This window comes from Gracilinanus agilis, chromosome 5 (assembly GCF_016433145.1).
Source record: "Gracilinanus agilis isolate LMUSP501 chromosome 5, AgileGrace, whole genome shotgun sequence".
NCBI classification, from domain to species: Eukaryota; Metazoa; Chordata; class Mammalia; order Didelphimorphia; family Didelphidae; genus Gracilinanus; species Gracilinanus agilis.
In genome coordinates this window covers 30,875,632-30,903,032 of record NC_058134.1, presented here as the reverse complement: position 1 = coordinate 30,903,032, position 27,401 = coordinate 30,875,632, and the positions used below count along the sequence as shown (strand labels likewise).

General features: G+C 40.1%; 3 protein-coding genes across 4 annotated transcripts in view; 2 read left to right on the top strand and 1 right to left on the bottom strand.

Annotated features, from left to right (window-relative positions):
• Positions 1-643: 643 nt before the first annotated feature.
• NKIRAS1 (NFKB inhibitor interacting Ras like 1) lies at positions 644-7,656 on the bottom strand. Of its 2 annotated transcripts, XM_044678528.1 has the most exons (4): positions 7,342-7,656; positions 4,926-5,034; positions 2,752-2,993; positions 644-1,210 (listed from the first exon to the last, which is right to left on the bottom strand). In XM_044678528.1, the coding sequence occupies exons 1-4, from the start codon at positions 7,654-7,656 to the stop codon at positions 974-976; spliced, it is 903 nt and encodes a 300-aa protein (XP_044534463.1). In that variant the 3' UTR covers positions 644-973. The 2 variants fall into 2 exon arrangements, with proteins under 2 accessions (XP_044534463.1, XP_044534464.1); XM_044678529.1 differs by lacking the exon at positions 7,342-7,656 and having other exon boundaries at positions 2,896-2,993; positions 4,926-5,019.
• Positions 7,657-8,014: 358 nt separating this feature from the next.
• On the top strand, positions 8,015-12,356 carry RPL15 (ribosomal protein L15). The gene is made up of 4 exons (XM_044677276.1): positions 8,015-8,063; positions 8,322-8,501; positions 8,798-8,934; positions 11,996-12,356. The coding sequence occupies exons 2-4, from the start codon at positions 8,330-8,332 to the stop codon at positions 12,299-12,301; spliced, it is 615 nt and encodes a 204-aa protein (XP_044533211.1). The 5' UTR covers positions 8,015-8,063; positions 8,322-8,329; the 3' UTR covers positions 12,302-12,356.
• Positions 12,357-18,576: 6,220 nt separating this feature from the next.
• NR1D2 (nuclear receptor subfamily 1 group D member 2) overlaps positions 18,577-27,401 on the top strand; it is an 89,777-nt gene continuing 80,952 nt past the window's right edge. Inside the window, exon 1 of the mRNA XM_044678884.1 lies at positions 18,577-18,646. Within this exon, the coding sequence (XP_044534819.1) occupies positions 18,577-18,646 (70 nt within the window). The remainder of the gene's footprint in view (positions 18,647-27,401) is intronic.

The following is a 27,401-nucleotide window of genomic DNA, read 5'->3' as shown; positions in this document are numbered from 1 at the left end:
GGAATGAGCTGTTTGCAGAAGATAAAAGAGCAGAATAAGCGAGGCGCTTAGCAGCACTCTAACCAGGAGGGAGAAGGGAGGCTCAGCATCAGGAATATCGCTGGTTAGGTTGGCACGTCAGAACAGCCCCCCCAGGTTGTGGGGGCCGCTCTAATGCCGAACGCTGCCCCTCGAGGCCCCACAGTCCAGTAATGCTCAGGCTGCCCCACAAAGGGAGCCGTGTGTGACCTGTGTGTGTGGACACGCACACGCCTCCCCCCTTATCCCAGCTCTGCCTGATGTCCAAGCAGCCATTTTGACCCTTTAGCCCAAAAAGGGCATTCATTGCTGCCCGGAGCAGCGGACGGCCACTGCAGAGAAGCTACTATGTGTGCGGCAGAGCCCGGATTAAAACCCAGAACTTGGGCCCCCGAGCTAGTGTTTTGTTACACACACTGGGGAAAGGTGGTCGTTTTTGCATCAGAGCAACAAAGCACTTTAGAATTGAACTCATTTTAGTCCTCAGGTTAACCATGTTACTGCATGTGAAGATTTCCTTTAAAATCTTCTCAGTGAAAGGGGGGGGGGGTTCTCCGTCACCTCAGGGGACCTTTGTTTAGGGTAAAGAGCAAAACCAAAAGTCTACATAGCTGCATCGATGCCACCCAAATTTTATTTTTAGTCTTTGACACAAGTTACAATATCATTAAAAACCTCTGCTTTTCAAATGAAAAGGGTATTTACAGCACATATAAATATATAACGATTTCACATAAGACCATGGGCAATCTCTTCCCCTTTATCCTCCCCAACCCAACCTGATAGATGATAACTTGAAGGACATAAAGTGCTTTTAGAGACCTCTTTCCTAAGGGAAAAAAGTTCTAGATGTTCTAGGTAATAGCTTATTATTTTGAATCCAGAAAGTCTAGAATAAGGCAAATATCACAACCCAGCAGGTGGTTTTCCTAGTTGACATTTACTGTGATATTGTCTAATTCTCTGGGAGAATATTCCCTTTCTTCCTTCCGGGGAGGGGGAAGGATTTGCTGGGGGGCTGGGTGAGCTTACTGGCTAAAAAAATGAAGGGTTCCATCAGTGTTTTCCGATCAGTGACAGTCACCTCCCACAGCCTCACTTTCTCAACCTTCGCCCAGTACTGGGCCATGTCGGCATCTACTTGCCTTTGCTCAGATAAGTCACTTTTGTTTCCCAAGATCACAATTGTTACCTTAAAGGGAAGAAAACAGTTAAAGAAGTTTAACATTTGTGGCCATGGCAGTCCCCAGTAAAAGTGAAGCAGCTCTGGTCCAGCAATCCAAAGTGGGATGCTCTTGGGCCTCCCTTCCTGCTGTCCAGAACCTACTCTGAGCAAGGCTACGCCTCATTCCGAGTCTGACAAGGTAGAGGGAACGTCTCGCAGCCCCCAAGATCAGTAAGATGCTGCTGCTGCTGCTTGTGGCCATCCACACATACATAACCCATTTATGTCTGTACAGGTATTAATGGAAGAAAAGAATAAATAATTTAAGTCTGTGGCCACAGCCAGCTATTGATTATTCTTGGTAACAGAAGGAAACCTTCAGGCAGAGAATCACAATATTAATACCTGGCTGAAATAGCACAGTTTAGTATGGATATGCCTGGTATTTGGGGAACTGATAATTCAAAACAAAAGAATAAAGCTCCAGCTCAACACACCATCAAGGCAGATCCTGTGCCCAGGCCCAAGGATGTACCCTATCCTTCCTTCTCTTACATGCAGGGGACAATAATGAGAAGTCAATAGGGGTGACCCCATGAAAAGAGTTTTTAAGTGGAGGTGGTGAGGTCACCAAAAAAACAATTGGAGAGAACACAATTTGCCACTGTTATTTTCTATCATATAACTTAATTCACTGTAATTCCCTCAACCCAACTAAGTTTAGGCTGTACCTTCAAAATCCTCCTTCTAAATAACATTTTAGACAGCAGTAACAATGGCAAACACTTCATGTACTTTGAATTCCTCAAATTTTTCTTGGATGGCATAAGATTACTAACTTGCTGGCAGCAATGAAGAAAAGCTTGGAATCTAGTTGATATGTTGGTTGGTTTTGTTTTTTTGTTTTTTAAGGATTAAAAGCTGTTTGGAAGCCAGAAATTAAACCAAGAAAAAAAGGCCAAAAAGTCGTGGCTATTTTCAATATTTTCAGCTTCAGAAAAGACAGGAGAATGGAATTCCGACTCTTCTAAAGTGTGCAAATTTCATTTCACTCTTCAGCTCCTATCTCTTCTCCTACGTTGCTACTTTCTCAGAATATACTTTTCTGGGGAATGGAGAAAGATCATTCCAAGTATAGTCTGTCCTCCCCCTCAAACCCTGCCATACAAGGGGCTGAAATGATAATATGTGGGGTTTTTAGAGTCAATGTCCATGTCTTGGTAAAGCCAGGGCATATGCAATACCTTTTCTGGGTGTCTTATGTAGGGGCCGGCCCAAGTGGCTTAGCTTACAGTGCCTTGTCTGTCATTCAAGTTCATCCATTAAATGAAACAGAAAAAATCCATCTTCACTCTCACAACTAAATGAAGGATGAAGGCAAAAAATCCAGCTAGCTTCTGAGTGATGAGGCTAAATGGGCTCTACCAGCTTTTACTGTCTAACAAGAAAAACAGATTTTTGTTTTCATGTCAAGATTACTAAAAATATAATCAAGTCCAGTTTTCCTCTACCAATTCAGTCTGCCATCTGGATTAAAAACAGTATCTCTAGCAAAGCTGCTTACTGACCTCTTTTTTGTCTTTGACCTTATCGATTTCCTTTTTAATGATCTCTACTCTCCGGAAGGACTCCATATCAGTCACACTGTAGACCATCACAAACCCATCAGCAAAAGCCATGTAGTGCCTTGGCAGGTCCATCCCTTCCTGCACGCCCCGGGTGTCATAAAGGCGCAGCTGTTCCTTTACCCCTCGATCGGTTTCAACGGATGCCACGTAGACATCTTCCATGGTGTGGTTGTCTTCCAAACCTGATGTTTCAAGGAAAACACACACACACACACACACACACACACACACACACACACACACACACGTACCATCAGTCATCCCATTTCTCTTTTGCTATCATCACCCATCATGTGTAAAACATGAAGGATTCAAAGCCACATGTGCAAATCCTACCAAGTCAGAAGGGCTTCCAGTGTGCACTGACCAAAGGCCAGTGGCTTCTAGGTCACCAGAAGAGCCCTATAAGGTAAATGTTTGGTCCACAGCAATTCCTGAAACCCATTATTGTAATATGAAAGATTGCAATCTGCGCCAGGACAAAGTGTTTGTACCCACACTGATGAACCCACAAGTGTTTCTGCTGCTGAAGAACACAAAAGCATTCTTTTTTAGATGTTCCTACTCTGTCAAGAGGGAAACAAAAATCCTGGGAATTCCTATCAGGATTGCAATTATACACAAAATAACTATTTTCATGATTGATGTTAATGATAGCAAGAACTAAACTAGAATAAAACTAAGTATGGAAATGAAGTCATAGGCACAAAAAGCAAAAATGGATGGAAGGAAATAACACTTGTATGAACCCATCTTTCCTCTCTGATGGCCACCACCTCACCTCTGCCCTCCTCCACTGCCCTGCAATAAAAGTGAATCAAAACCACCCGATAACTCAATTCTCCTCCCAGTTGGTTGCTGCCTCCAAGAACCATTTTTGGCCCTGGATTTGCTTTCCTGAGGACCTACAGCATCTGATGCTGCTACCCGCCTCTTCTCTTCTCTCCTAGCCTACCTCCTACCCCCTGACCATTTTGTGTCCTTGTGGTCCTACGTTCATAGGCTGCAAGCTAACCATGGGCATTTCCTCCACACTTTCACTGGGGAGCCTCATCAGCCCTGGATTTCTCCATCACTTCTATGAAGGCTTCTCTCCTTTAAGCTTCAGGCCAGCATCAAACTCATGTCCCAAATGGAGCTCACCCATTGCCTTCCCCCTTCCAAACTCTTCTAGCATCCTTCCAGTGCCCTGGGTTCATCCCCTCATGTTCACAGGGCCTCCTTACTCCACATACCCAGTCAGCGGCCAGATCTGGTTTTGGTCTTCATCACATTTCTCAAAGCCAACCCAAACAGCCGCTACCCTAATCTGGGCCCTCCTGACCTCGCCTGGAGATGACAGAAGCGGGTGCCTTCCCAGTGGTCTCCCCACTCCAGCCCACCCTACAATACTTCTGCCAAACTCAGACACACTCACCCCCTCTGGAGCTACATGTCTCCCATCTCCAGGCCTTCTCCCTCCTTCCACCTCAGAGTCCCTCATGTAATCAAGCATCAATAATGCACAGTCATTACTGGTTCCTCTCAACTCCCGATGCTTTCCCCCACTCCAGACTCCCTTGGATTTGTCCATAGTTTTATTTATTTGTCTTATATTTATAAACATATGTGGATCATCTCCAGAAAGGAAGGATTATTTCATTTTTATAACTATACCTTTAGCATCCAACACAGTGTCTGGCCTCTAGAGGGCCCTTAATAAATGTGTGCTGGTGCTCAGATAGATTGTTCTGGGGTACAGCTCCAAATTCAGGCTTAAATGCTTTTGCTAATGAGCCATCCTCACTGACCTCAATGCACTGAGCACCTTTCCCTCCCCCAAAATTATGTGCTATAAACAAAGTGTCTGCCATTTGTAGACATGGATAACCAGAAGCCATTAAATAGTGGCTAAAGGAGGTCCAAGAGAACCTAAGATGACTTCAGGGATGAAGCAAATATTGTGTGGACCTTGCAGGTGCTAGAACTAATCCAGGTTTCTCTCAAGGATTTGAGCCTTGTGAGCCCAACTTCTATCTTTTCACCCAGATAACATGTTTTATGAAGGATTCCCAACTACCCCCAAGTAATGCCCAGGTCCCCCTAAAGGAACTACTTAAGAAAATCAGCCTTACCAATAACGTGATTTCCATAAAGAAGCTGCTCCAGTATTGCAGTTTTCCCCACAGATACAGCTCCACAAACCACGACCTTGAAACCTTTTCCCATCTTATCTGTGGTAGTCTAGAGAGACAAAAGTGCATTTGTCTTCATTAGAAAACATTATAAAGAAAGAATAATACCATTAGTTAAAATTTTATTCGATTAAAGCTAAATTTGGTCGTTTTACTTATGGGCATGGTTGCTACCTTTATTCTGAAGAATTCCTTCTCCAGTTATAGATTAAACTGAACACAGAAAAGATAGTTTGTCTACTCGCCACAGATGCTTGGAAACTTTTCCCAAAGAAAATAAAAATTATAGCTAAAAAATGAAGAGAACAGTCTGGCAAAGCCTCAATAGCTAAGTAATGAGTGATGTGGTACCATTTAACTCTCCTTCAGCTGGGTTCTAAAACCAAGGTTCCAGAAAACTGCTTAGGCCTTTGAACTGCAAGGGAAGTTGGGGGAAGGACTTAAATTTACCTAGACTTTACCTTTCAGAAGTCCTTTTCCCCCCTAGTTACTAGAAGCCAAAGACAAGTGGTGGGAATAGAAAAAATCTTCACCCAAGAAGGGGAAATGAAACAGATCTCCACATTTCTTTCTTCCACTGCCCACTCAAAATGCCCTTACTTGGGGATGGGTGGAAGGCTATGAAGAACAAAGCCACTGCCCTTCCTTAGCTCAAGGCCAGAAGCCTTTTGGGGATCACTCTTAAAACTAGTGCATTCCCTTCATCAATGATCTCCCATCTAGCCCGAGTCCATTTGGTTGTTCAATCGTCTGTTCAATTGTCAGTTGTCTCCCACTTGAAACTGTCTTTTGTTTTGGCTTTCTGTGTGCCTGACACAGAGTAGGTGCTTGACCTATTTCTGGTTAAATGCCTCTGCTAACAGAAACCCTGGAGAAACACAAATGTTCAAACAAATATTCCAAGAAGTAAAGCTCAGGCTATCTCTGCTCATGTTTCCATTTTTGTGTACCCCTAAAAATACCAGCTCTCAAGTGCCTATCATTTATAAGGAAAAGTAGAAAAGTAGTCTGTGTATTTTTCCATCAGCCTTGGCTTTTAGAAAATTAAGGGGGGGGGGGGCAGCTGGGTGGCTCAGTAGATTGAGAGCCAGGCCCAGAGATGGGAGGTCTTGGGTTCAAATCTGACCTCACATACTTCCTAGCTGTGTGACCCTGGGCAAGTCACTTGACCCCCATTGCCTAGCCCTTACCACTCTTCTGCCTTAGATTAAGTATTGATTTTAAGATGGAAGGTAAGGGTTCTTTTAAAAAAAAAAGAAAGAAGAAAATTAGGGTTATTTTCTCCTCTTAATTTTCTTGCTGTTTTCCATATAGACCATTTATCTTTAAGTCAGACTGCTGAAGGGCAATCTCTCTTTCCATTATGTCCCTTTGTTTGACCTTTGCCAATAGAATGGGCATGAAGCAGAACCTCAGGCTTGCTTTAGTTTGTATTTCTCTAAATTTTAGTGATTTGTGGGCTTTTTTTTTCCATATAGCCATAGATGGCTTACATTTCTTCCTTTGAGAATTGCCTGTTTATATCATTTGACCACTGTGAGGAATGGCTCTAATCCATCCATTTCTATCAATTTCTTATATATCTTAGAAATGACATCTTTGGAGAAATTAACTGCTTAGATTTTTTTCTCCAGTTGTTTCTCAGTTTTTATTTACACTAGTTTGTTTATGTAATCGCTTTTAAATTTTAAATAATAAAATTAAGATATATGAGTGTCTTAGAGTACCATGCCCTAGGAAATGACAAAAGGGACAGTTTCAGGATTATAGGAACTGAGCAGAGAGTAAAAGAAAACAAAAAATAACAACCTAAATTCATACAATGTTACAATAACAACAACTGTAAATAAAGACAACTCTCAAAGACTTAAGAAGGCTGGGTGGTTAGAGATGGGAGATCTTGAGTTCAAATCTGGCCTCAGACACTTCCTAGCTGTGTGATCCTGGGCAAGTCACTTAGCCCCCACTGCTAAGTGGTAATCCTTACCACTTTCCAGCCTTGGAACTGATATTTAGTATAAGTTCTAGGACAGAGGGTAGGGGTTTAAATAAACAAGATGATGACCAACAAAGCTGGATCTGCTCCCATTCTCATCCTCCAATGTAACCAACATCTTCATGGACGAGCTGATGCTGTACCCGCTGGGCAATGCCTAGGGGCCAAGAAGGTCCTCCATGAGCCTCGGTGAGCACCCCATGGGGCACTGGGCTTCCCGAGGCCAGAAGGTCCTGACGCCTCAAGTGAGGTTTCTTAGAAGGAAAGGAAACAGCCCGACTCTGACAGGGTGAACTAGCACCGTTATTTCAAGGGGTAGTTTTAACCGAGATGACGACACTAGCACAAGTAGCGGAGAACCTCCTGGGGCAGGTCCTCCAAGAAGCGCTTCGCAAAGACTCCCTCATGGGATTCTCCCAGCAGCCCTGCGAGGCGGAGGTTGTGATCATCCCATTGTATAGATGGGGGAAGTGACCAGCCCAGGTCCTCTGGAAGGGGCTCCACCAGGGACAGAGCTCTCTCAGAGCCAGGAGGCGGAGCCCGAGACTCCAAGCCGGCTGGGTATCCCCAGGAGGGGAAGGGGAAGGGGAACGAGGAAGGCCCCTCCGACTGGGGGGGGAGGGGGTTAAGGGACGGTGGCCTGGCAGGATCAAATTTTATCAGAACTCTTTGCATCTCCCTTTCCCCACTCCCTACCCCAACCCTTTACCGCCCCCATCCCCGGGGTGCCTGAGAAGGTACTAAGGAGGTAACTAGAAGCGTGGCTCGCTTACGGCCCCCACAACTCCCTGTGTTACCTTCCGAGAGAGGGGCGGAGCTACTGCGGAAGCCGCGCACGCGTACTCGCCAGCCCCTCCCCCGCCCCGTGGGATCCGTAGCTTAGGCTCGGGACAGCCCACTTAGAGCAGCGCCCCGCCCCCTCCACGGCCTCCCGAATGCCGGCCGGAAGGACTACGATTCCCATGAGGCCGTGCGCCCACCGAGGACCTGAGCCGGAAAGAGACTCGGTGGAGAGGAAGAGCCCATAAAGGATTGTGGGAAGGCGGACTCTTCCTTTCCGGTCGGTGGCAGCCATCAGGCAGGTAGGCAGAGTTCTCTACGTTCGGCCCATCCACTGGTAATCAGCCCTTGGCTTTGGCCATCCGAGCCCGAGTCCCACACAGCCGGGGACCTGGACCCGTGTAGTGTGCGGCGCGGACCGTAGCGGGGAGGGAAGGCCGCGGAAGCCGTGCGGGGAGCCACAGGCCGAGGCGGCTCGGGAAGGGAAGAGGCCACGGGAGCGGTTCGCAGGCCGCGGAGCTTCCCGAGGGTGGTTGAGTAGAGTGCTTGCTGTGTTGCAGGTGCCAACATGGGGGCCTACAAGTATATCCAGGAGCTGTGGAGGAAGAAGCAGTCGGACGTGATGCGCTTCCTGCTGCGGGTGCGCTGCTGGCAGTACCGCCAGCTGTCTTCCCTGCACCGCGCCCCGCGGCCCACCAGACCCGACAAGGCCAGGCGTCTGGGCTACAAGGCCAAGCAAGGTAGGCCGTGGCGGAGACGGGGGCGCCGCTCACCTGCGCCTGCCTCTGCACGAAGGTGGTGAAGGCCGCGGCGGGCAGCATGGAGTTCTTGAGACGGGAGCTCAGGGCTTCCATGCAGGCGGGGGGAGGGCAGTGATCTTCCTGCTCGGCTTGCCGCCTTCTGCCTTTAGCCGGGCGGTGTCACAATAGGCCCTGGACCCCTGGCGGGACCTCGGGGGAGCCAGTTAGTCGGCCGAAACTCTCCTTATTTACGGGTCGGACTGTTTTATGCTCCAAAATCTTTATATTTCTTGTAGGTTATGTCATTTACCGAATTCGAGTGCGCCGTGGGGGGCGAAAGCGCCCAGTTCCCAAGGGGGCAACCTACGGGAAACCTGTGCATCATGGTGTCAATCAATTGAAGTTTGCCAGGAGCCTTCAATCTGTAGCAGAAGTAAGATTTTTGTTTATTTTTAAGCCCTTACCTTTCGCTTAAGAATAGATAATGGGTTTTATAAACATTTGGAATAATAATCATTAAAAATTAGGGAAAAGAAAACTAGTGGGTATTGGTTCCAAAGCAGAAGAGTAATATGGACTAGGCAGTGGGGATTAAGTGACTTGCCCAGGGTCACAGCTAGGAAGTGCCCTGAGGCCAAATTTGAACTCAGACCGTTCTGACTATCCACGGGGCCACCCAGCTACCCCCAAGATTTACTTGTTTTTTCTAATGGTATTTCTGTTAGAGATAGAAACATTGTGATGGAATGGGATAGTCCTGTTCAATTGAGGCAGGGAACCTGGATTTAGGCATCTGTCTTAAGTATGAGCTGTGTGGCCCTGATAATCTCTCTGATCCTCAAGAGGTTGACTTTTTTATGGGGCAAATTTAACAAACTTGAACCAACGTTGCCATTAAAACATCTTAGGTGTCACTGGTAAAGGCAAGAGTACTTAACTTTGGGCCTATTTACTTGGATGAGGGGGAAATAAAATCATTATCATTAACTTCTGGCTTAAATTTCCTTCCATGAAATGAGGCCATAGAATGCAGCCAAGTTTCTCAGAGGATTGAGAGCCAGGCCTAGAGAGGGATTCTGGGTTCAAATCTGGCCTCAAGACACTTGGCATGTTTTGTGACCCTTGGCAAGTCACAACCCCCATTGCCTAGCCCTTAGCCTTCTTAATGCCTTGGAACTATTAAGGGGTTTTGTTTGTTTGAATGTAGAAAATAAAACATTCTGAGAAGGTATCTGAACACTTCACTAGACTATATGTCACAGAAAAGGAGGTGTGCTAGTGTCCTGCTATCAGTTTATCTTATGAATAGTTTAGTTTATCTCAGATGTGAAAGTGGGAAGGGAGATTTTTCCTGACAATCCCTAGTGTTTAGCATGAAGGAGATGCTTAATAATGCTTGACTGTTGAGAAAAGATGAACTCATGTCTTTTATATGAAAGTAAAAATTGACATAAATCTGACTAATTGGCATAAATGCTAGTGTGGAACTTAGAGGTTTTTTTTTTTGGTTTTTGTTTGTTTGTTTTATTTTAAACCCTTAACTTCTGTGTATTGACTTGTAGGTGGAAGAGTGGTAAGGGTAGGCAATGGGGGTCAAGTGACTTGCCCAGGGTCACACAGCTGGGGAGTGTCTGAGGCCAGATTTGAACCTAGGACCTCCCATCTCTAGGCCTGGCTCTCAATCCACTGAGCTACCCAGCTGCCCCAAGATTGGAACTTAGAGTTTTAAAGGCATTTTATAATTTATTGATAAGCCCAGGAGTAATTGAACTTATTAAATATAATGTGCTTTTAATTTGAGATTTGAACAGAACTTTTCCAAACCAACAAGAAATCTGATGTTATTTCTTCTCAAATTAATTTGGTGGTATGACCAAAAGAACATAATTCTGACCACACTGTTAAAATACCCCATAAACTACTTAAGGTCATGAACTGTCTTCATATCTTGACACTTAGCACAGTACTTGGCATATGGTAGGAATTTATTAAATGGTTTTTTACTGTAGTTTATTGACTGCTAGGAATTAAAAACAAATGGTGTTCAAATTCTTTTCATTTTAGGTTGGCAAGTGTTGGATTCATTACCAGTAGGCATTTGTTCTAGGTCCATATTGGTTTTGTTATACTTTGGTAGATGGAGGTGGGAACCCACTAGTCAACTTATCCCCTCACACTCACCATCCATACTGTTAATAATAGCTTCGTTAATATTTCCTATAAGATCTGTTTTTGTCTATTTGAATCAAATCAGAAAGCCCCTAAAGTGATTATAAGCATCTGATGAAGCTGGTAGCCTAAGCCCAGGGGCTAGCACAAAAAAATCAATCCCTGCCCTGAAGGAAATGAGTTTAAAGGGAATTGGGAGCCAGGAATAGGATTTTTGCATTGTGAGTGGTGCCATGGAGCCAAATGGAACTCCCTTCCCCCAGGAAGCAAAGATGGTGGATTGATTTGATTTTCCCTACCTGAAAGGGTTGCTGATGGCAAGAAAATAGGATTTTCACCTGTACCAAGGCTAAGTTTCATTGATGCTAGAAACAAGCTCAGGAATTTTGTGATTTGAAGTAGGGTTTTCTAACCTGGGCTTAGAGGCAGCTAGCTGATACAGGTAATAGAACTCTGGGTCTGGAGTTGAGAAGATCAGAGTTTAGAAACAGTCACTATGATCCTGGGCAATTCATTTAGTTTTCCTCTGCCTAATATTTCTTCAACTCTAGTATAAGAATACTAATAGCGCACACCTTCCAGATGAGATGTGGCATATAGAAATAGGTTTGTTTCCTTTACACTATTGTCACAAATTTGGGAGTATTTTCTGTGAAAGAGCACTTGGAGTGGTCAGGTGACCTAGGATTCAGCAGATTACTAGCAACTTAATGCTTTTATGTTAGCCTGCTGGGAGAGACAAATAATCCCTCCTCTAGGACAACTTCACCACCTAATTGAGACCTGGGGACTAGACTGCCTGCCAGATCTAATCTGTAGAATCTTAAAGGAGAGATAAGGGGAAAGGGTGGGTCTCCCAGGAGTTGCATTAGATTGCTTCCTAAAGCCATTTCCAACTCTTACTTCTGTCCCTGACATTTTTTCTGATGGGGGATGGTTCTTTAAACTATTTTTGGTGTCTTGGTGTACATCTCTGCTCCATAGGATTGCAGAGAAACAGCACATTTGACATTAGAATTTCTTACAGAAATATAGTGTAAAACATGCCCCACCTCCTTGAGTACACTTCTAGTTACTTTCAGTAGGTGTTGCTGCCAAGGACTGATACAGAACAAACAGCCTCTTCTTATAGACTGTTATTTTACTGATTACACATTTAGCAGGCAAGTGTTCTTTGGTTTGTTTTGATCTGGCTGTTTGTTGGTGGTTACTTTTTATAGGAATTAGACTGCAGTGTCAGCACTGAGCCTTGTATTTGTAAATATCCCAAGTAAAAATAAGAGAGATTGGGTTTTTAACATCCACACTTTCTCCCTCCATTCTAGGAGCGTGCTGGTCGCCACTGCGGGGCTCTAAGAGTCTTGAACTCCTACTGGGTGGGTGAAGATTCAACCTACAAATTCTTTGAGGTTATTCTTATTGACCCATTCCATAAAGCTATCAGACGAAACCCCGACACTCAATGGATCACCAAGCCAGTGCACAAACACAGAGAGATGCGTGGTCTTACCTCAGCTGGCCGAAAGAGCAGGGGTCTTGGAAAAGGTCACAAGTTCCACCATACAATTGGGGGATCTCGCCGTGCTGCTTGGAGAAGGCGCAATACTCTCCAACTGCATCGATACCGTTAATTTGTGCGCATTAATTTGTAAACTAATTGTTTAATAAACAAAATTTAAGACAGTGTTATGTTGTCTTTAGTGTCTAAAATGTAAGTATCATAAAGGGAGTACCAAATAAGGTTAATGGTGTAGCACTTGTTCAAGATAGAATATAAGGGGTTTTAATAAAAGTCTTGGGATCAAATAACTCAAGTTGAGACTGATTTTGTAATGTGTGATCCCACCAAAGGGTAAAAGGAAATCATCCAAAATGTAATGTAGAAGGGAATATAAAATGAAGTATTCCTGTTCTGTCTGATTTTTTTAAAAATCATTTTCCCAATTACATGTAAAAAACATTTAAACTTTTTCCCCCTACAATTTTGAGTTCCAAACTAGGACACTTGAGCAATTACATGTGCTATCCTACAAAAAATTTCCATGTTAGTCATGTGGAAGAAGACATTTTAGAAACAAAACCCACAAAGAAAAAGTGAAAAAGAGTAGCCTTCAATCAGCATTCCGGCTCCCATCAGTTCTCTGGAGGTGGAGAGCATTTTTTACAAGCCTTTTAAGAGTTGTCTTGGATCATTGTATTACTAAGAATAGTGAAGTCATTCAGAGTTGTTCATCAGATTTGTTAACTATGTATAATGTAAAGAGCTGGCCTTGGAATAAAAGGCCTGAGTTCAAGTTCTCAAGCTGTAGAGATTTCATGATGGTAGGAGCTTTTCATTTTGATAGGCTTACATTGAAATTTAAGAGTTCCAAGAGATTTAAGTGTAATATTACGATTCATATGGTAAAGTTGTTATTGAGTCACATCTGGCCTAGTGACCTCAATTGAGGTTTTTTGTTTTTAACCCTTCCTTCTTGGAATCAATACTGTGTATTGGGTCCAAGACAGAAGAGTGGTAAGGGCTGGGCAATGGGGGTCAACTGACTTGTCCAGGGTTACATAGCTGGGAAGTGTCTAAGGCCATATTTGAACCCAGGACTTCCCATCTCTGGCCCAGGCTCAATCCACTGAGCCACCTAGGTTTTCTTAGCAAAGATACTGGAAGAGTTTGCATTCTCCAGCTCATTTTACAAATGAGAAAACTGAGGCAAACAGGGTTACATAGCTAGTATCTAAGGCCAGGTTTAACTTTTGTGTTTAGTCTTCCTAATTTCAAGTCCAGTATTCTATCTATTGTGCTACCAACTGCCAAGCTGTTTTAATGGTGATTTCCTATATCTTACACCTTGCAGGAATGATAAGCCAACCAAGAGAATGAAAAGATTTCATTCATGAATAGCAAATATGCTTCTGGAATGCATGTTGCTTAGAAATCACAGGTACTGAATATAAAATGTTTTATGTACTTGAGTCTAGTCGGGACAAAACCCATAGATGCAAATTCAAGTTTTCTGTCTAGATTAATTTTCCTAGATAGTTGGAAGGAAACACAAGTACTGAAGGACAAGCAAAGGCCTTGGTTATTTAATAATTTTTATTAATTATTAATAATTATAAATAATGATTAATAATATTTATTGGTAGTACAAGTCAGAAAGATACAAGATAGAAAAATTTGTAGCTTATGAACAATGTAAAAATGTTACCAAAATTCTAAAAGCTTGTTGGCCTTATTGTCTGCTGAAAATGGAAAAGAAACCTGCATGATCAACATACCCATGCCTGTCTTGTCACCCTGCAACATAGCATTCTTGCATATTCTAGAATGATAGTTGGTCCCTCTGAGTTGATCAGTATTAAGTTTTCCAACTTTTTACAATGTTAAGAGTTATTTGGATTCTGCTCACTAAACTCAGCATATCATACATGTTTTCCTTGGTTCCTTTTATACCATCTATTCCATGCTAAGTAAGGCATAAAATTAATTTATTTACATTCATAATTTGTTCACCATTCCCCAGTTTGTAGGCACCTTATTTTCCAATTCTTTGCTATCACAAAAAAAAATCCATAAATATTTTTGTATATGAGTTTTTACTCTGATGTCTTTGGGATGTTTCCTAATGATGTTCCTGGGTCAGAGCTGGCACAATTTAGTAACTGGACATAGTTCCATTATTTACTCAAATGAATGGATGCATTCATAGCACCATGAACAATCCAGTAATGTGCCTTTTTCTCCTCAGCCTCTCCAGAGTTTAGCATTTGCCTTTTTGGTCTTTGGATCACAATTTTAAATGAAAGACTCCAGGACTCAACCTACCCCAAAATGTGTAGTTTCCTCACTACTACTTTTTGAGATACCAACCTTGGCTTTGTGGCAAATTAGCCAGAAGCAACAATGGAATCCCACTTCAGCTAGCTTAGGAAGCTGTAGGTTATTTGTTTAGGAGATGAAAGGTGTTCTAATTCTGAATCTTAGATTATTTCTTTTAAGGGCATTCCTTTGAGAACTCCATGAAAAAGATGGTCACCCTAATGTTTTATCCTGTCAGAGATGAGCCTAGGTTTTCCAAAGCTTGACAGCAGAACTCAAGGTTCTTCAAGTTGAAAAGGTTTCAAGCACACATTCTCAACAGGCTAAAGACCAGCCTAGACTAGTGACTGGTCACTGGCCAATTGGTTGATTTTTTTTTTTTTTTTGACTGGGCGATGGTTCATCTTGAAAAGAGAAGTACAAAACTGTCCATCATCCTACAAATAACTTCCTTTCACCTAACACTGGCAATGACAGAAGGAAAAGGAGTTCTTAAAGCATATAGAAGCATCAAATGTGTGTAACAATTGGCGTTCCCAAGGATCTTGCAGGGTTCCCCTTAGTGCTGCAGTCAGGCTTGACCTTCACACTGCTGCAGGACCTTGGGCTGGCATCCTTTACTGCTTGTGTATTGATTGGCCACACTTGGCTGCCACCTTTTGGGTTGCAGAGATGGCAGATTTCAGTATTCAGTACAGCCAACCCTGTTTTTAATCTTTTCACAAGGTGGCTCTCCACAGTGTACAAACAGCGGTCTTGACTGAGAATATGAGGACTTTGCAGAAGTCAGATGACCCCAACAAGGATATACCAAATGGGTGTTTTCTTGGGGTATACAGCCCAGAACCCCTTTTACAATATAGGGTTTTGTGATTGGTTGCTTCCCTCAATCTCACGTTCTTTGTTGTTTCATTAAGCAATGGATCAATTCATACTTATTAGAAAATTTGATCTAAATTTATCAATTTTACAAATTGAATTTGATAATCATCTCCCTACTACCCCAAAATATCTTTTCTTAATGGGGCCTTATATCTTAATTTTATATTGAAAAGATTCATTAAAAGAGACAAATGACAAAGCAATTAAGGAAGCAAATGGACCTTAAATTCAGTGCAAAAAACATTAGGTACCTAATATATGTGTAGAATTGCTAAATTCTGGGAATACAATAAGAAAAAATGACAACCTCTATACTCAGTGTGGAGGATACATCACCTGTGTACAAGTTAAGGACTTTATATTTCATTTTTCAATAACCCTGTGAAGTAGATGCTATTATTATCTATGAGGAAACAGGCTCCCCCAACTGTAGGGTCTGAGACTGAACATGAACCCAGATTTTCCTGACTCCAAATTCCGTGCTTCTATATACAACAGTTTTTTTTTAACCTTTACTTTCTATCCTAGAATCAATACCGAGTATTGGTTCCATGGCAGAAGAGTGGTAAGGACTAGGCAATTTGAGTCAAGCAACTTGCCTAGGATCACACAACTAGGAAGTACCTGAGGCCACATTTGAACTCAGAACTTCACATCTCTAGGCTCCTCTCTCTCTACGGAGCCACCTACCTGCCCCAACAGCTTTTTACTTATTTATATATGTGTAGTACTAAGCAGGTATACGAACAGCAAAAATGAGACAGACAAAATACTCTGAGAAAATAACTTTTAAACCATTTGGTGCAGTGGAACAAAAAAGAACTCTGGATTTGAAAATCAAGAAGAAAGCCTGTCACCAGCCTTCATGGGATATGTAACTATATCAAAGGAAAACAAATTGAACTTCTCTGAGCTTCAGTTTCTTCATCTATAAAGTGGGAATAATAATGCCCTTAGTAGTAGCTATTTCACGAATGCATGAGGCTCAAATGAGCTGATATAGACAGTGTTTTGCAAACCTTAAAATGCTATATATGTCAGCTATCGTTCTGATTATACCTAAGCTGGATGTTGAAGGAAGGTGAGATCTCTCTCAAAGGCAAAAACAAGGAAATTCAAGCATTCCAGGGATGGAGGAACACCTTGGGCAAACCATATTGAACAGAGGCGATAATCATCCATTGTATCTAGGACCATTCTCAAAAGTGTGGCCTCTAAGACATGGGGGCTGTGAGGTCAAAATTTTCATAAAATATTAAGAAATTTTCATTTCGAATGCAGTAAATATTGATAAAACTTTGGGGGAGGGCAGTTCTTAATGACTTTTCAGAGTGTAAAGGGGTCCTGAGACCAAATAGTTTGATGTTCCAGGCTAGTGCAGTGGTATCAAACACAGACTGAAATGGGGGTTCAAAAAACTGCACTTGAGGTTCTCTGCCTGCCACATATTGACTTAACTTTAAAATGTAATATGATCTATGTTTTGTTGTATTTTCATTTATTCAATTATTTCCTGATTACATTTTAATCTGGCTTTGTCGGCACTCAGAACACATTTGACACCTCTGGTCTGGAGCAGAGTACAGGAAGAGTAGGAATGTCAAGTCAGGTTAAGTTCAGGCAGAGCCCAATTCTGGAAGCCCTCAGTGCCAGGCTAAGGAGTTCACATTTTATTCTCGAGGCAACAAGGAGCCCCTGCAGGTTTTTAGAGCAGGGAAATGATGTTCATTAATTCAAATATCATTTATTAAGTAATTCCTGCCATCTTTGTGCCAGGATCTAGGCTGGGTGCTAGAGGTACCTTTTTTAGAAATATTGAAATAGTTCCTGCTCTTAAGAGATTTACATTTCATTAGTACAGGGTGTCCTCAAGTCCTGGTGCACTTTTAAGCTCCAATAGTTTAATAGCTAAGACTTGGGAACACCTTGTATTAATGACATGTTTAGACCCACGCATTAAAAAAGATTCTTAAGGGACTTGTTGGGGTGAAGCCAAGATGGGGGAGCAGAGAAAGTTGAGCTCCCCCAACATTCCCCTCCAAACAACTTTAAAATCATGCCTCCAATGAAATTCTGGAGTAACAGACCCAACAAAAGGTCAGAGTGAGACCTGCTTCCAAAAGAAAGATCTGTAGCACAGAGTGGGAGACCAACATGGAGCCCACCTGGATGGAACAGCAGCCAAGAGATAGTAAAGGGGACCAGGTGCTAGCCTTGGTGCTAGCACTGGATGTGGGACTAGACAAGATTGGCCTCTCTATTGCTTATAACCACTTCTGGGTCAAAACATAAGGACAAATAGGAGCACTTTTGGTCAAGAGGGAGTGGAAACTGAGGAGCAGTATCACTGTCTGTCTCCCATGCCAAGGGAGAAGGGGCCCCAAGGAGCAGTATCGATTGCAATCCCAAGGGATCAGGAGCCCTTCCTAGGGAGCACCAGACTGCAGACGAGAACAGTGATCACACCTATCCCCAGATCACACCACCTTGGAAGGACCAAAAACTTCCATGACCCCAGAACTATCTCTGAAAACAACTGTATGCAAAAGTCTGAAGTTTGGGACAGAGTCTCCACCCCTACCCCATGCCAGGAACTGAGTATAATGTTATCATAAAGTTCCAAATCAAAAAACTGGAAAAATGAGCAAACAACCAAAAGCTGGCTATGTGGTGGTAACAAGGAAGATCATAACATAAACTTGGGAGACAATCAAGCCAAAACAGCTTCATGCAAAGCCTCCAAGAAAGGATGGGAATTAGACACAAGCCCAAAAGAATTCCTAGAAAAGCTAAAAAATTATTTTCAAAATGAAAGAAGATAGAGAAAAAATAGGTAAAAAATCGAAAGCAAAGGAAGAAAAATGTGAAAAGACAGGGGCAAAAAACAAGGGCAGCTAGGTGTATTAACCCACCAAAAGAAGGTGAGGTAATTTTCTAGCACAAAACAACTTGGAATGCCAGAATGACTGATGTAGTGCACCAGGGTGGAGGTGGAACACAGTGTGCCAGGGCATGTCCCACAACAGCATCAGGCCTTGGGCACAGCTGAAACAGCAGCAAAGACTTCTGGAGCTCATAATCATATTCGCTAAGGGGAGGGGGTCAGACAGTTGTTCATAAGGAAATTATAGGGGTCCCATCGCTGGCTCTGGGTGCAAGACTCTTGTCATATTGCACAAATGCAGACCCAGGCTGCAGCCTACGAGAATGATCTCCGGGCAAGGAGGATCACTAGAAGACACCACTGCTTACAGCTACAGGGGAACAGGGGTCCCTGGTAACAGTTCCAAAGGGGAAAAGAGTTCTGGAGGTTACTCACAGACCAGAGCACAGGCTAGGAGAGTATTAAACACAGCTCTCCTTATATCATTCCATTTCTGAAGACGTGAAAGCAGAGAGATCCCCAGAGCCAGCTCTGAAGACAGCTGCACAAAGAACCTGACACTTGGAACTCTCTCCACCACAAGTACAAAGGACAAATTTAACAGTTTTTTAAAATAAAAATAAAAGAAAATGGCTAGAAAATGAGGAAACAACAGAAAAAGAAACTCAACATAGAAAGTTATTTTGGTGACAGAAAAGACCAAAATGCAAACTCAGAAGACAACAAAACCAATACTCCTGCATCCAAAACCTGTAAGAAAAATATGAATTGCTCTCAAGCCCACAAAGAATTAATGGAGGAGCTAAAAAAATAATAAAAATAAAATATGAGAGGTAGAAGAAAAATTGGGAAAAGAAATAAAAATGATACAGGACAATCATAAAAAAATGAAGAGAACAGCTTGGCAAAGAAAAATACTGAATAAATTAATACCTTAAAAACCAAAATAGGCCAACTGTTAAAAGAGAAACAAAAAAATCCAAAGAAAAGAACTATTTTAAAAGCAGAATTGTCAAAAATGTACTAAGAGAAGAACTTCTTGAAAGACAGAATTAATCCTATGGAAAAAAGAGGTACAAAAATTCACTGAGGAAAAGAACTTTTTTATAGAGTAGAACTGGTCAAATGAAAAAGGAGGTAAAAAAGCTCACTCAAGAAAATCATGTCTTAAAAAGTAGAATTGAGCAAGCTAATGACATGAGACACCAAGAAACAATCAAACAAAGTCAAAAGAATGAAAAAATAGAGGAAATGTGAAATATCTTATTGGGGGGAAAAAACTGCCTGGGAAAATAAATCTAGCAAAGGATCTTAAGAATTATATAAGGAAAAAAGACCTTAGACATTATCTTTCAAGAAATTATAAAGGAAAATTGTTCTAATAATCTAGAACCAGAGAGGAAAATAGAAATGGAAAGAATCCAGCAATAACTTCCTAAAAAAGATACCCCAAAAATAACTGCTAGGAATAGAATAGCCTAATTCCAGAACTCCTAGGTCAAGGAGAAAATATTGGGAGTAGCCCAGAAGAAACAATTAAAATATTATGGAGCCACAGTCGGGATAATACAAAACATAATAGCTTCTACTTTAAAGGATTGGACAGCCTGAAATGTGATACTCCAGAGGACAAAGGAATTAGGACTTCAACTAAGAAATCACTTCCCCCAGCAAAACTGAACACAGTCTTTCAGGAGGAAAAAATGGGTATTCAATGAAATTGAAGATTTTCAAACATTCCTTATGAAAAGATAAGAGCTGAATGGAAAAATGTGACACTCAAACATAAAACTCAAGAGAAGCATGAAAAGGTAAGCAGGAAAGAGAAATCAAAAAGCATTCAATAAAGTTAAACTGTGTATGTCCCTACATGGGGAGGTGATTCTTGTAACACAAAAAAACTTTATCATTATTAGGGTAGTTAGAAGGAGTATACATAGCCAGAGGGCAAGGGTGTGAGTTGAATATAATGGGATCATATTAAATTAAATTAAGTCATGAGAAAGAGGAGGAGGAGGAAGGAAAGAAAAATAAAATGGGCTAAATAATTGCACATAAAAGACGGAAGAAAGAGCTTTTACAGTGGAGGGAAAGATGGGGGAAATGAAGAGGGGAATACATGAACCTTACTCTCATTGGAATTAGTTCAATCAGGAAAGAACATACACAGTAAATTGGGTATAGAAAGCTATCTTACCCTATAGGAACGCAGGAGGGCAAGGGGATAAGAGAAGGGGAGTAGAGCTGGTAGAAAAGAGGACAAATTGGAGGAGATGGAGGTCAGAAACCAAGCAGGGCAAATAGTATGGAGAGGAATACACAGTAATCCTAATGGTGCATTTTTTTTTTTACAAATCTCAAATAAAGGCCTCATTTTTCAAAATACATAGAGAAATGAGTTGAATATATAAGAATACAAGTCATTCCCCAATTGTTAAATGGCTAAAGTATACAAACAGGCAGTTCTCAAACAAAGTAATTAAAGCTCTCTCTAGTCATGCAAAAAATGCTCTACATCATTATTAATTAGAGAAATGCAAATTAAAACAACTTTGAGATGCCACCCCACACCTCTAAGATTGGCTATTATGACAAAAACGGAAAATGACAATACTTGGAAGGGATATGGGAAAGTTGAGACACTAATGCCCTGTTGGGGGAGCTGTGAACTGATTCAACCATTCTGGAGAACAATTTGGACTTATGCCCAAAGGGTTATTAATAGTACATACCCTTTAACCCAGCAATACCCTTACTAGGTTTTTATCCCAAAGAGATGAAAAACAAGAAGGGGAAAGACCTGTATATGCAAAAATATTTAAAGCAGCTCTTTTGGGGGTGGGGGTGGGCAAAGAATTAGAAAGTGAAAGGATAATCCCCACTGATTAGAGAAATGCAAATCAAAATAACTGAGGTACCACCTCACACCCAGCAGATTGGCCAATAGGACAGTAAAAGAGAATGATAAATGTTAGAGAGAATGTGGCAAAATTGGGACACTAATAACACTGCTGGTGGAGTTAATGAATTGATCCAACCATTCTGGAAGGCAATTTGGAACTATGCCCAAAGGGCTTTAAAAGACTGCCTGCCCTTTGATCCAGCCATGCCACTGTTCAGTTTGTACCCCAAATGGAATAAAAAAAATGTAGATAGACCTATTTGTACAAAAATATTTATAGCTGTGCTTTTTGAAGTGGCAAAAAATTGGAAAATGAGGGGGTGTCCCTCAACTGGGGAATGGCTGAACACATCATGGTATCTGATGATGATGGAATACTATTGTGCTGTAAGGAATGATGAACTGGAGGGATTCCATGTGAACTGGAAAACCCTCCAAGAACTGATGAGGAGTGAAATGAGCAAAACCAGGAGAAGTTTGTACACAGTAACTAAAACATGATGGGATGATCAAATGTGATCGACTTTGCTGCTAATAGGAATGCAGTGATCCAGGACAATCCCAAGAGAAAGAATGCTCTCCACATGGAGAGAAAGAACTGTGAGAGTAGAAATGCAGGAGAAAACATGATTTATCACTTGTTTATATGGGTGTATGATTTGGGGTTTTGGTTTTAAAAGATTACTCTATTACAAAAATGAATAACATGGAAATAGGATTTGAGTGATAATACATGTAGAGCCCAGTAGAATTGCTTGTCAACTCAGGGAAGGGAGAGAAAGGCGGGGAGGGAGAGTCCATGAATCATGTAACCATGGAAAAATATTTATATTAAAAAAAGAAAATCAATTGGGGAATGGCTGAATAACTTATAGTATAGGATTGTAATGGAATACTATTATGCTATAAGAAATGACCAGCAGGAGGAGCTCAGAAAAAAATGGAAAGTCTTCCGTGAACTGAAGCAGAGTGAAACCAGCAGAACCAGGAGAACATTGGACACAGAGACAGGAATATTGTACAATGAACAACTATGAATAACAGCTATTCTCAGCTATACAATGATCCAAAACTATCCCAAAGAACTTGTGGGGAAAAATGCCATCTGTTTTCAGAGAAAAAGAATTGACAGTCTAAATCCAAACCAAAGCAAACTTTTTCACTTTCATTCTTAAAGTTTTTGTTTGTATCTCCTTCCACAAAAGAGGGAAATGTCTTACATGATTGCATAAGTAAAATCTATATAAGATTGTTTACCATCTCAACATGGGTGGCAGGTGGGGAGGGAAGGAAGGGTGGGAGAGAATTCAAGATACAATATTTTTCGAAAAATGTTGAAAACTGTTGTTACATGTAATTGGGGAAAATAAAATTTAATTAAAAAGAGAAAAAAATTTTCCTATAGATCAGCAGTTCTCAAACTGGGTTCTATGGATCCTCAAAGATATCCTTGGATAAATTTCACTGAAAACTTGCACAGGGAAAAAAATTAAATCTTTTTTTTTTAATACAAAAATGAAAGAAAGAAGTTGCAGGATTAAATCAATTATGATGAAATGATACTAGAAAATGGATAGGTGAAAAGGAGGAATGTCCAGGGAGCAAGGGGGTTGGAGAAGAATAGAGGAAATTACCTTACTTGAATGAGGCATGTGGGACAGCTAGGTTGGCTCAGTGGATTGAGAGCCAGGTCCAGAGAAAGGAGGTCCTGGGTTCAAATCTGGATTCAGACACTTCCCAGCTGGGTGACCCTGGGCAAGTCACTTCACCCCCATTGCCTAGTTCTTACCGCTCTTCTGCTTTAGTAACAATACCCAATATTGATTCTAAGATGGAAGGTAAGGATTAAAAAAAAAAAAAAGAAAGAGAGAGAGAGAGACATCTGTCCATCAATTGGGGAATGACTGAACACGTTGTATATGATTATGATGGAATAGCATTGTGCTATAAGAAATGACAAGCTGGATGATTTTGAGAAAATCTGGAAATATATGAATTGATGCAAAATGAAGTGACTAGAACCAGAAGAACACCACACACAAAGATAGCAATAGTTTTTTGATGAACAACTGTCTGTGACCTAGTTATTCTCAGCAGTGCAGTGAACTGACAATCCCAGAAACTCATTATGAAAAATGCTATCTGCCTTCTGAGAAAGAACTGATGAAATATAAATGTGAACTGAAATATGCTATCTTTCATTTTCTTTCTATATGTCCTTTTTTACTATGTAAGATCTCATCCACAAAATGACTAATATAGAAAAATGTTTTACATGTAAAATCTATATCAGATTGCTTGCCATCTCAGAAAGGGGTAGGAGGGAGTGAGATTGAAAGGAAGGAGAGAATTTAACTATTGTTTTTACACTTTATTGGAGAAAAAAAAGTAAAAAAATTTTTAAGGCATATAAGGAAGAGCTTTTATAGTGGAAGGAGAAAATGATAGAGATAAGCAATGCTTAAATCTTACATCTAAATTAATTTTTAAGAGGGAAAAATATAGATATATATGTGCATGTGTATGTATTCAAGTGGTAACAGAAATCTATCTCACTCATCAGGGAAATAGGAGGGAAAGAGTATCAGAAAAAAGGAGGTGGTGATAAAAGGGAGGGTAATAAAAGAAGACAGTAGTCAGAAGAAAAACAGAAGGATAAACAGAAGGAAATAGGATAGAGGGAAATGTACAGTTAGTAATCATAACTGAATATGTATAGGATGAACTTACCTATAAAATGGACATGGATAGAAGAATAGATTCTAAACCAGAATCCAACAATATGTACACACACAGAGTTAAGATGAGGGGCTGGAGCAGAATATATTATGCTTCACCTGAAATTTAAAAAGCAAGCATGGCAATTATGATCAAAAAATTAATAGAGTTCTAATTTAAAAGGATAAGAAGAAAAACCACATCTTACAAAAAGGAACCATAGACGATGAAATAATATTAGTACTAATCATATATGCACCAAATAGCTTAGAATTCTTTTTTTTTTCCAAAGAAAAGTTAGTTGAATTACAGGAGAAAATAGAAAGTAAAGCTATACTAGTGGGAGACTTCAATTTACCCCTCTCAGAACTAGATAAATGTAAACATAAAACAAATAAGGAAGAAATCAAGGAGATCAATAGAATTTTAGAAAAGGTTAGTAAATGATAAATCTATGGAGAAAAGTGAATGGGAAAAAAAGTAGTATACATTTTTCTCAGCTGTACATGGAACTTTCACAAAAACTGACCACTTATTAGGGCATAAGAACCTCACAACCAAATGCAAAAAAAAGCAGAAATATTAAATTCACCTTTTCCAGACCATAATGCAATAAAAATTTCATTTAATAAATGGACATGGAAGCATAGATTAAAAGCTAATGGGATACTAAATGATCTAATCCTAAGGCATCAATGGGTCAAAGAGAAATCATAGAAACAATAATTTCATTAAAGAGAATGACAGCAGTGAGACAGTATTCCAAAATTTGTGAAATGCAGCCAAAGCAGTACTTTTGGGAAAATGTATATCTCTAAATGTATACATTAATAAGAGGGAAAGAGCAGATCAATGAACTGAGCATGAAACTTAAAAAAAATTTTTTTTAATCCCCAATTAAACACTGAAATGGAAATCCTGAAAACAAAATAAGAGATTTAAAAAATTAAATAAAATTGAAAGTAAAAAAAATCCATTGGACTAATAAGTCAAAGTAGGAGTTGGTTTTATGAAAAAGAAACCAATAAAATAGATTAAACCATTGTTTAATTTGATTAAAAAAAAGAAAACCAAATTACTAGTATCAAAAATGATGCACCAACCATGAAGATGAAATTAAAGAATTTTTAGGAGTCATTTTGCCCAATGATATGCCAGTAAAACTGACAATCTGAGTGAAAAGGATGAATATTTTTAAAAATGTAAATTTCTGTGATTAACAGAAGAGGAAAGAGAATATAATATTATGTCTTAGGAAAAAATTAAGTCATCATTGAGCTCCCTAAGAAAAAAAGCCCCAATATCAGATGGATTCACAAGTGATTTCTACCAAACATTTAAGGAATAATCAGTCACAAAACTATATAAATTATCTGGAAAAATAAGCAAACCAGGAGTCCTATCCAATTCCATTAATGACACAAATATGGTTTTGATACCTAAACCAGGAAGAACAAAAGCAGAGGAAAATATGAACCAATTTCTTTAATGGACGTCGATACAAAAACATTAAATAAAACACTAGCAAGGAAATTGCAGCAATAAATCACAAAGATCATACATACAATACACTATGACTAGGTAAGATTTATACCAGGAGTTCAAGGCTGGTTCAATTTTAGGAAAACTATCAGCATAATTGACCATATCAGTAACAAAACCAGTCAAAATCATATTATTATATTAGTAGATGCAAAAAAAGCCTTTGACAAATTATAACACCCATTTCTATGAAAAACACTAGAAATAATAGAAATCAATGGAGCCTTTCTTAAAAATAAGTAGTATACATCTGAAGCCAAGAGCAAGCATTATTTGTAACAGAGATGAACTTGAAGCCTTCCCAATAAAATCAGGAGTGAAGCAAGGATAAACATTATGGCCACTATTATTCACTCTGCTACTGTTGTTGTTTGTCCTTTATTTTTAAATAGGATCAATTACATCACAGGTGATGTCATGACTTGTGAATAAATTGAATTTAAGTGAGGCAGAATTGCACAAAGTTGTCAACTTCACTTTCTCTTCCAGAGTCATTCAAGTCTGGTGGCAAGACAAAAGTTAGGGTGACTGGCAGTGACGGAGGAAGCAGTGGGTGATCTTGGCAGCTTTGATGTTTGACTAAGCTTAAAAACTCTCCAGTGCCTGCTTTAGTTACCTTCATGGCTCCTGGAACAAGCCATTCTTATCTGCTTATTCCAAGGAAAGCCTTCGCGTGCTTTGGGTGGACATTCTCCTAACTCATTGACAAGTTTGCAGGCTTTCAGTACCCCGCAGCCTGGTTTAGCCCATTTGCCAAGACGGTTTATTGTAGCATGCATGGAGGTTACACCCTAGCAATCAATATTGTACCAAGAATGCCAGCAATAGCAAAAAGATGAGAAAAAATTTTTTGAAGAAATAAAAATAGATAAGGAAACAAAGCTATCATTTTTTTTTTGCAGATGATATGATGATATACTTAGAGAATCAACTAAAAAACTAAGTGAAACAATGATCAACTTCAGCAATGTTGAAGGATATAAAACAAATCCACATGAATCATCGTTTCTTTTTCATACCAACAAAACCCAGCAGGAAGAGACAGAAAGAGAAATTCTATTGAAAATAACTACAAACAATATAAAACACTTGGGAGTCTAGCTGCCAAGACAAACCTTCTACTTTCTATGAACACAATTACATATCACTTTTCACATAAATGCAGATCCAATTAGAGAAATGTTAATTGCTAATGGGTGGGCAGAACCAATATAATAAAAATAACAATTATATTTAAGTTAACTTGGTGCTATACTAATCAAACTACCATGGAATTATTTTATAGAGTTAGAAAAAATAGTAATAAAATTCATCTGGAAGAACAAAAGGTCATGAACATCAAGGGAATCGATGGAAAAAAATATGAAGGAAGACAGACTAACAGTTCCAGATTTCAAACTATATTAAAAACAGTAATCACCAAAACAATCTGGTATTGGCTAAGAAATAGAGTAGTACATTAGTGGAATAGATTAGGTTCACAATACATAGTAGTAAATGACCATAATAATCTAGTGTCTGATAAACCCAGAGATCTAAACTTTTGGGGAAAGAATTCATCATTTGAAAAAATCCTGGAAAGCAGTATGACAAAAATGAGGCATAGATATTTCACATCATATACCAAAATAAGGTCAAAATGGATAAATGATTTAGATGTAAATGATCAAATAAGTAAATTAAAGGAGTATGGAAAAATATACCTGTCATATCTATTGATAAGGGAAAAGTTTATTACCAAACAAGAGATAAAGAGGATCACAGGAATTAAAATAGATCATTTTGATTACACAAAATTAAAAAACTTTTGCACAAACAAAACTAATGCACCAAATTAGAAGGAAAACAGGATATTGGCAAGATAATTTTGCTGTAAGTTTCTCTGATAAAAGTCTCATTTTTTAAATATATAGGGAATTGAGCCAAACTTATAAAGATGAGAGCTATTCCCCACTTAATAAATTATCAAAGGATATGAACAGTTTT